This window comes from Manacus vitellinus, unplaced genomic scaffold (assembly GCF_001715985.3).
Source record: "Manacus vitellinus isolate BGI_N305 unplaced genomic scaffold, ASM171598v3 scaffold_12_pilon, whole genome shotgun sequence".
NCBI classification, from domain to species: domain Eukaryota; kingdom Metazoa; phylum Chordata; class Aves; order Passeriformes; family Pipridae; genus Manacus; species Manacus vitellinus.
In genome coordinates, this window is record NW_021938949.1 from 13,575,793 (window position 1) to 13,585,994 (window position 10,202).

Sequence of the window (10,202 nt, forward strand, 5' to 3'; positions counted from 1 at the left end):
TGTTCTTTGTTGTGGCCGAGAAGGCAAAGTTTAACAGAGAGGAAATGGGAAGGAATACAAACTTGAGTAGCTGCTTTTCCTATTTTAGGATTTGACTTGGCTCTGCCATTCAGTCATTGCAATTAGATATGGGTATAAGGTTATCCCATCATTTTCCTCAGAAACACTTTCATACTGTTTGCCTTTGATCTTCTAACACTGTACTGCAGTGGAGATGTAAAGGATTAATCTGGAATTTTTGTCTCACTGGAATTTTTGTCTCACTTCAATGTGTTCTTACACTGTTGATTATGTTCTTGTTGAAGTTTTGCAGAGTAGTTATATTTTGACCCAGTGGGAATTGCAGGGGATCTGCTTTAAAGATGCTGTCAAAATAGTCCTTTTATTTGGTTAAATTATCCATGTGGTTCATGATTCTAGTAAATAGCAGAAGAAAGGGGGTTAGACATTAAAAAAATCATGGAAGTCCTGAAAAAAAAAAGTCATAACTTCCCTTTCCTCTGGATATTTGCTGTGTTATGTGAATGGATCATTTGACATGAGATGTGTCCAAAGCAAAGGAAGGGGAGAAACATGCATTAATGTATTGATGAATGATAACATGCAGATAATGTACAGAACTGTGCACCTTAAATGCAAAGAGAAGATCTGCAAGACTGCACGTTCCTTATAGTATATAACATATATTAATTGGCAAGTATTTCTACACAGAAAGAGATATACCAAGCAATTGCACTTTTCTGTCTATTAGAAACAGTATTTTTCCCTACCCTATTTGTTTTGTGCTTGCAGATTTCCTAGGAATTCCAGTTAAATACAGCTTCTGGTTCCTTTGTACATAAGAATACTTTTTTTTTCGTGTGAAATGTGAAATTGTAGGAATTGGGTTAGATAAGATAAAAAGATAATTGGTAGCCTACAGAGAGTATTAAGTGACTGAACATAAAATAACTAGCTGGGTTATTACAGGACCAGTGGGTTTATTCAGCCCCACCAGTCAAGGCAATGTATTGAAGAAAATGATAGTCCTTAGACATTACATTATTTAGTGGATAAAACTTGCAACCATGTGAACAGAGGACATGAGACCTAAGCTACAACATAGTTGTTACTAAATCTAGGAGTTCTTGATGTGCTTAATGTTGTTCTACAAGCATCTTTTTGAAGTCTTTGAAAGGATGGTTGAAAGAAGATTTTGCTATAGCCCGTGGAAGTTCCAGCATCATGTGCATGTGAGGCTGTAATTTGAAAAGCACTGCTCTAAAAGCTAACATGAAGGACTTTTCCATCCTTGCTGGAGAAGCACACAGAAAGAAACTTCTCTGTGTGTTTATTCACTGCAGCCATCTCGCTGGAAGGTTGCAAAATGCACCTCTTGGCTTCATTTCAAGTTGTGATTCATTTAACACCTGTGATGCCAGTTAAGTATCTCTGGAGGTAGAACTTGTGCTGTGGAACTCAAACTGCATCCGATGTTCCTGACTCTTTAACAGCACCTCACTGTGAGATCCACTGATGCTGACCCGGACTGCTCAGAGCCACAGCAAAGCAGTGTAACTGCAGGTTGATTCACTGACAGCTTTTAAAGATTGTTCCTATTTGCCCTTCTGTTTGACAGATTGATCTCAGACTAAAGCCTCCCCAGAGCAAGGATGTTGATTCTCCTGGCTTTCATTATTGTGTTTCACATAACCTCAGCAGCACTGCTGTTCATCTCAACTATTGACAATGTAAGTGCCATTTCTTCTCTTTTTCTCTCAAACATGCAGGCATTTCTTTGCTTCATAAAAATGGAGTTTTTCTTCTCTAGTTGTCTTCAACTTGCTTATTGAAAGCGCGTAAGGTGGAGCTATGGGACTTGGTTCAGCTGGATATGAGGAAAATGGGGGGAAATCTACTGTCCTTTTATGTCAAGTATATGAAGTCAAACAGCTCATGATTAATGTGTGGGGATAATTTCAGTCAAGGTGTGCTTTGCCTCAGAAATGGTTGTCCAAGATGCCCAGTTAAATCATGAGAGACCCCACGAATGTATCTGTGTCTATACAGTTGAAGCAGTTTCAGCACAAAGTTTTAGAATAATTTCTATTGTATTCTTTTCAAATTTCCATTTTATTTTTGCGACCAGAAAGAATTTCCCTTCCAGTATTTACCTCTAGCTTTTAATTGAATTTTCCTCTTTCCAAAACAGCCCACTGTCCTGATCAGTAGTCTGTGCTCTTTCTTTCTCCAAGAGGTCTGGTGTGTACAGGCTTTTGAGATTAAAAAATTTGCTGCTGAAAATACTTCACTGTTGAGCGAAGCTGGTTTGAATCCCATGGTCTTTTCCAAGACTATGCTCCAAATGAAATGATGTGTTACCCACAACTATTTCTTGCAAAGTTGTACAAACTCAGATGTTATCTTTCAGTCAGCTGGTTGATTTGTTCCATGGAGGTAGGTCATTAATTGAGCACTAGAGCAGGTTGTCTTACCCTGTTCCTTTGAATATTTAGAAAGCAAGGACAGTGAGCAAAGCAACTTATTCTTAGTTCAAGTCTGCTACATACAAACCAAATTATTACAGAAATAAACCCCTGCTTTTTCATTAGGTACTTTTTAACAATTGCAAACTTAAACTGTGGAACCACCTTCTGCTGGATTTAATGATCTTAAGAGGCTTTTTATAGTCATGAAAATAACTCTGAAAGGATTATATAGTGCTCAGAGCTGAAAAATAATATATTGAACTTGGACAGCAAAATCCAAATGAATGGCATCCTGAGAAAGTAATGCTTTTTCTTAAAACACAGCATTGTTATTACACATATTCCTGCTACCATAATATATTATAGTTTTAACTGCAGTATTGTTTGCAAAGCTGCACAGTAAGCTGTGAGGTTTCTGGAATGTCTCTTTCAGCAGCAGATCCTACCAGGAGTCATATTTAAAAGTCATATTTTGTACAACTCTAGTCAAAACAAAGGCCTGGGTAGCTATTGGAACGGGAATGGGTTTCCTGAGGAAATGCCACTTGTGTGGAGTGCTTGTCGTTTTGCAGGCTACCATAAAAATCTGTTCAGACACTGCAGTGCCATTTTGCCTGGAATGTTAAAACCTCAAAACAGAAATACCACAGGAGGATCTTAATTTGTCAGATGCCAAAGTGTTCATACTGCGTTTGTCCATTGACAGCACAGCTGCATTACACCAAGAATTATCAATTCAGTGCCAGGAACCAGAACATTTATAAAGGATTCTGTTTCATAGATGTATACCCTGCTGTTTCCTGCAAATTAGCAAATGCTGTGCCTTCAAAGAGGTGTGCATCCTAAACAGGGTCTGGCTGTACAAAGCAGATCTTGCCTAGGTGTCTTATGGAGAAAGCAGTCACTGACTACCCGAAATTTCTGCCCAAACAGTGGAAATCCCTTGTGCTTTGGGATGTTTAAGATTCCCTGTCCTACCTTACAGAGGTCTAAAATGAGAATGACATGAGGATGATATACCCCTTATTCCAAAAGGCCATTCAATCTCAAATTTAATTTGAGCGATTAAGTATCAAAAATGAACAGAAAATCATTCCAGCTGTTGTACAATTGATGGACAACTAAGGAGTTCTGTGGGATTTTTTGAATTTTTTCCCTGTAAGAGCCCTTTACTTTTACTTTGCAGGCCTGGTGGGTAGGAGATAACTTTTCTACAGATGTCTGGAGAATGTGTACCACGAATACTAGCACCTGTCTGGCTATTACTGATCAGTTCAGAGGTGAGTGTCTCTCCATGCCTATGTCTCTGTTCCTTTAGCAGGTCTGCTGAAATTGCTATGAAATCTGCAGGGGCTATAATGTAATTGTTCAAAAATCTGCATGCCCTAACTGCACAGGTCTTCCAAAAAGTTTAATAGTGGTTTTTGATTTTGGAAAAGCAGCTGTTCCAGCAATTTCTGTGAGAGGAAAGCAGAACTGTCGCAGGCACTTAAAACCTCAGTGCAAGAGAGTAAACACAAACAACTAACAAGAAGTGCTAAAGAGTTGTTAAAAAATTAGATCAGGTAAAAACAGTAAAGTCATCTGAATCTGATAGAATTTGCCTCAGAATTGAACTTGCAAAGAAGAACTTAAAAATACTGGCTGTGCACAAGAATGGGGGGAAAAGTGGCAGACAGAACACAAGCTGGAGTTTTAACAAGGAGGCCTTAATATACAACCCAGCATAATATCCTGCTTTACAAAAAATAAATGTGTTCTCAAATGTTACATTTGCTTTATTTCTGCACCTTCAACTTGGGTGTATATTGAAGAGGTAGATAATTTGAAGAGCTGTGTACCCATGAAATAATTTTGCTTTCGAGGCATCAGGTTGGTTCAGGGCCTCTAACCTGCAGTGAGATGATCCATCACACACAGATTTAAGGGTTTGCATCTGATGTATTGCTGTGCATCCACTGCAGACAGGTCCTCAGGCTGGTGGATGATGTTTGCTGCTCCCAGAGCTCTGACTGCAGTGGCTGTGCTGGAGGAGAGGGGTTGCAGGAGCTCAGCCTGGCTGGAGCGTGGCTGCAAAGTTACACAAAGTAGCTACACGTAGTTAAAAATTTATTGGTCAGTTTAGCTCCTGGTTACAGGGAAGTCATTGACGGGATAAAAATCCAGATCGGAGGAATCTTTTGTGCCGAGTGTGGATATCCTGTCTGGTTACATCTCCTTGGATAGGGCTGTCTCCAGGTCTGGTTGGAGGCTGGGGTCTGCCTCTGTGAGCCATTTGGGACAGCTGGCAGTTGCACTGTGCTTTTAGTACACTGATGGTAGCAAAGGATGTGGTGTGGGAGGAACAGCCTCTTCAGTATTTTTATTCAGTTTTATGAGAAGCTTTTAAGAATCCTCAAACCACTGACTGCATCAATACCAAGGAAGCAGGGAAGAACCACCCTAAGGCAATGCACAGCGGGTTTGCTGTGTCTGCTGGACTCCTGCTTCCAGGACATAGCTCTGCCCCTCATTGCAGGAGGAGCCAAAGAGAGAAACTATTTTTAATCAAGGCTACTTTTGTTTCTGCAGAGTATCAATCGATTCAGGCCGTTCAGGCTGCCATGATCCTATCTACTATCTTCTGTTGTGTGGCATTTCTGGTTTTCATTCTTCAGCTCTTCCGTCTCAAGCAAGGAGAAAGATTTGTGTTAACCTCAATCATCCAGCTCCTGTCATGTGAGTGATTTTTCAACACTTGTAACTTTAATGGTGTTTTTGTGAAAGTAAGGAAAGGGAAGGGGAAAAAGGTTTCAAAAAGAATGAGCTGCATGAGGAATTTGTAGGGCTCTTGAGGCCACAGCTTATCCTTCATATTTGTTTAAACAGTGAACTGCTCCATTCTTTAATATTGAGGGAGTTAAAACATGGATGTCATCACTGCTCAGAATAAAGTAATTTAAACTTGGAAGGGAAAGAATTTGAGATTCTGAACTTCTTGAACAAGTTAAATAACTCCATAATTGTTACAGGCAGGTACTCTGTTTTTCGTCAGTCTTTAGAACTATCCAGATGTTCAGAATTGTTTTCTGTTCACTGCAAATAACACAGATACACAACAGCACTTCAAATTTAATCCATGCCAAAGAAACTGAGAATATGACCTGAAATGCTTCCAGCTTAGTCTGAGGTTGGAAAACAAGTGTCTGCAAAGAAAGGACATTGGTGGAAGCAACTGACAGAAGAGAGACAGTGAATAGTTATATATATATTGATAATATTTCAACATGCTAAACTTTATTATTTTCTTCCTCCTCCAGGTCTGTGTGTTATGATTGCAGCTTCCATTTACACAGACAGGCATGAAGAACTGCACCAGAGCTATGAATATAGGATGGAAGTTTCTAAAGGCCAATATGGCTATTCATTTGTCTTAGCCTGGATTGCATTTGCCTTTACCCTGATCAGTGGTGTGATGTACTTAGTATTAAGGAAGCGTAAATAAATGTCAGCAGCTAGTTATTTCTGTCACTGCAGTACAAAACCAAATTCCAGTAACCATTTTGTATATAATCCTTTACATGGTTTTGTAGTAAAGGTATTGTTTCTCTAAAAATGTACTGTGTTCTTGATATGAAACAAATCACAAAAAAAAAAGAAGGCAGGTGAAATGGGATGCTGGGCACCTACAGGTCAGGGGTTGGAGCAGGACAGAGCCAAGTTGTTTCTTTTACATATTTCATCATCATATAAATGGTTTTCCCTTTACCAGACATTAACAGTTTCTTCCTGGCCTCTCGAAGATTGCAAATAAAGCCCGTGCAAATTAGTTTATAAGCAATATGCTAACTGTATTTCTGGACCAGATGTATCCCTTTGGAATGTGTTAAATATAAGGGGGTGTAAAAAAATGAGGCCCAGATCACAATGAAAAAGGAAAGAATTATAAAGCCCAAAGCTGCACTGAGAGTGTCTGTCCTGGCACTGGACCAGTGTTCTGCTCTTTGTAATGTGCAGTAAGTGTCATCAAGTTTTTATTAAAACCACTTGCTTTGCAAAAGTAAACAACTCCTTTTTGTACTCCAGCAAATGTTTCTCTTCTTCTCTTTCACATTTAATTTAAGCACAGACCCTTTGGCGGGAGAACTCACTGGCAAATTCACTGTTCAGCTGGGACCAACACAGTCTGAGCAGTTAAGGAATACCCCACTCCAGTCCTAAATCCCTTTATTTTTGCCTTGTGTGTAGCCTTTCTGCAGGGTAGAACAGGAAAACAAGCATCACAGTGCCTTCATCTGCAGCTTTCCAAGCAAATTAGTGATCAAGCAATGCCAGATTTAGGTTTTTACAGCCAAACTCAGCATGGTTATTACACTGGGCTCTTATCATGTAGTGATTTCATGGTTTATATGGCCTTTACAAAAGCATTCCCTGAGTCTGCCCATTAGGAAATTGGCCTTTAAAAAATTCATTTTAAATTCTTTTGTGGATTTTACTGGAACTAAACACTACTACTAAACAAATCAGACTGCAATTACTATGCTTATGAATTCCAGACTAGGTTTTCAAGATAAAATGACTTGGTGGTTTTTATTTTTCAGTAATTTTGTGAGCTAAATCTGTGCTGTAATACCAGGCTTAGCTGCTCAGCAGTGTAATACTGACTTTGGGTGATGGTGATTTTTGAGTTGGGACATCAGTGTGGAGAATGAAGTGGCCTTTTCTGGTTAGTCACAGCTTTGATGCTTAAGTAGAGATTTGACTTTTAAAAAGCTCTAACCATTTATTTATTTCAGTGTATTCACTACAGCTGGCTCAATACCCAGGCAATAAAGTAGTAGAATAGGTTTTGAATCAGGTATTTAGAAGAAATTCAGTCTCACAAAGTAGTGCAGCTCTACTGGAATTAATGCTGACTATATTATACCTCAGTTAATGGATAATTATTATGATGTAGTAAGCTAGTTATTGACCTGATTCCTTCAGATTTATCCTTGGTTTATCCCAGAGTAAAAAGCTCAGGTGCATAACTGTATAGGAATGGTCTCCAACATGAGTAATAGGTCATATAGTTCCATCTTCATTCCTTCAACACCTCAACATGATTTGGCATGTGCTACTTGTCTTTTTTGGGAACAAAGAAATTCCAGCAAGACTGTTAAAAATTTAGGATGAGCAAGGACAACACACTAAAATAATAATAAAAAACCCAAATCAGTTTGAAGAAAATGCATTCTTCCCAGTCTATCATAATGCTACAGTATTATGTCATGTTTTTTCCTCTTAGTGGGAGTGCTCTGAATTTCAAGGATTATTACCCTACTTTTTAAAAAAGTGTTTTTACAGTTTTACAGTTTACATTTCAAGTTCAAAACCTGAATTTTTTGCTTGCAAGCAGAATTTGTCTTCACTAAATAGATGCAGGTTTAAGGATGAAAGAAGATAGACTCATTAGCTAGACATTTTGCTAGATTTATTAAACATGAAAAAGGGAAATTCTTAAGCAAATATGGATTACAACTGACTTGTACCTAGAGGACAGTCCTGTAAAATTCTAAGTTAGCTGTTATACCACTGACTTGCAGAGATGTTTCAATTTCTTGCCTTGATCATGCTCAGGTCATTTACAGAGCAAGTATTTAAAATACAGATGTAGATATACATGAACACACAGATTAATTCCAGATTAAAGCTCTGTCCCTTTAATTAAAAGTAAAAAGCACACACACAACAAACACTTGATGCACAGCACCAATACTTGAGTACAAACAGCAGCATACACAAGATGCCACATAGAACAGACATTCTGGAATGTTCTGCACAGCAAACTCACAAGTAGCAAACCAGTGAACTAGAATTTTTAGCAGGACAAACATATTTTAGGATATTCTTTCTACCTGATATGCCTTTAAAATATACCATTTTCTATACTCTATATATTCTGGAATGTACATGAAAATAAAACATTCTTGTACTGTAATAGCAAACGTTTAGCAATCTGACCTTGTCTTTAAGCTTGGGATATATTTATACTATGCTGGATGAGAAATAGTTGAGTATTTGTGTGAACAGGTAAAATTAAATTCTTCCTGCCTCTACTAGAACCACAAGCTATTTTTGTCCTTTGTTGAAGACCTTTCAGGGTAAGCAGAGAAAATAGCAGTGTATTGAACCTTTAAATGTCTGGTGTCAATAGCTACTGAGTAATGTAGGATCCACAGATGCCCTGAAAAGTAGTTTACTTGTAAGGGTTTTGTTATTTTTCATCATTTCTAGAAACAGCCATGTGTTTAAGATAAGGCTGAGTGCCTTGGCCATGTGAGTAAACAGTTACTTCTGCATCTGCTCCAGTTCAAAATTCAGGTTTGCATTGAGGAACCAGCAGCACACACAGGTTTGTACAGATCCATTCAAAACATTCCTCCCAGCTCCCCAGAAATAATTTCCCAAACCCCATAAAACTTCTCCCTTCTAATCATGGTGAACAAAAGAAAAAAGTCCAAATTTTTAAAATATTCTGTAGCATCTGTGACTCTACCTTGACATTTTTTACCCAGCAAACAAGCACTTGAAGTACAGGAAACAATCCTGGAAAAACAATCTAAAGTATTTATGTCAAGATACTTTAAAAAAAAAAAAAGTTTTTCTTTATATATTCCATCCAGGACAAGAGAAAATGAAGTTGTACATTAGTTTGCTATGAGATACCTTTAAAAAACCAAAACCACTGTAGGTGACAGGATCTGTGCTGCTTAGACATTAACTGTTTTTTTACCCCAGCTACATCAGTAATTTATGTGGTTCTTAATGTGTTCAAAATAATGGAAGGACTGCAGAGCTGTTCTTACCTTGAGCATCATGGAAACTTGTGCCACTTAGCTAAACAGACAAAAGTAAAAATCCTTCCTATAATTTCTAAAATCAGGAATAAGATGAGCCACTACCTTTCCAAACACTGAAGAGAGCTAAGATTCCTAAAATCATAGTTCATCAATGCTGCTGAAATAAAATAATGAAGCTGAAAATTTTATTTTTCATTTCTACCCTATGTGCAATAATCCCCTCTGAAGCAGTAAGACAAAAGAAAATGAAATGTGAAAGTAAATTAGTTTTAAAAACAAGACATCATTTCCAAGGCCATAGAATCAAACTTAGAGAGTAAATGGAATAACATTCATAACAGACACTAACAATTAAGAAACATGAGGAAATGAATCCTCTACAGTCTAAATGTCACAATACAAATAACACTTTGAAATTCACTGCAAGTAACAACATAGTACAGAACAGCAGAACAGTAGCAGACCACTTAGTAAGGTACTCTGAGTCTCTTCAAGAGTTTTTTAAGTAGTTATAGACTGTGTATCACAAAATGGTCTGTCACATCCACATAGATCTTTTCACTGAATAAAGAAGTGAGACTTTCTGGGATGAAAACCTGTGGGAACAGTAAGGCCCCAAAAGTGGCAAAGCCCTTATTTGGTCTGTTTTATTCCAATGTGATGCAGAATTATTACTGAGGTTTTAATGGAACAGATCCAGGTGGTAACTGTGTAGGGAAGCACACATTGGATCAGTTCCTCTGAGGGCCCATGGCAGTGCAATTCCCTTTGGATTTTACACAAGAGCCTCTTTTAGTTTAAGGATTCAAATTTTTCAGCAAGCTCTGGATGAAAGGCAAGATGTGGATCCTTGGAGGAAGATGTGGAAATTGCTTCAAAGTCTAGGCACCAAGACAAAATCAGCTGTTAGTGC

General features: G+C 38.1%; 1 protein-coding gene across 1 annotated transcript; it reads left to right on the forward strand.

The window, feature by feature from the left end:
• The first annotated feature begins 1,618 nt into the window (after nt 1-1,618).
• Nucleotides 1,619-8,434, forward strand: EMP2 (epithelial membrane protein 2). Its single transcript, XM_008921737.2, has 4 exons — nt 1,619-1,730; nt 3,655-3,748; nt 5,040-5,186; nt 5,768-8,434. Exons 1-4 carry the CDS (start codon nt 1,653-1,655, stop codon nt 5,950-5,952), a joined length of 504 nt encoding a protein of 167 aa, XP_008919985.1. The 5' UTR covers nt 1,619-1,652; the 3' UTR covers nt 5,953-8,434.
• The last annotated feature ends 1,768 nt before the right edge of the window (nt 8,435-10,202 follow it).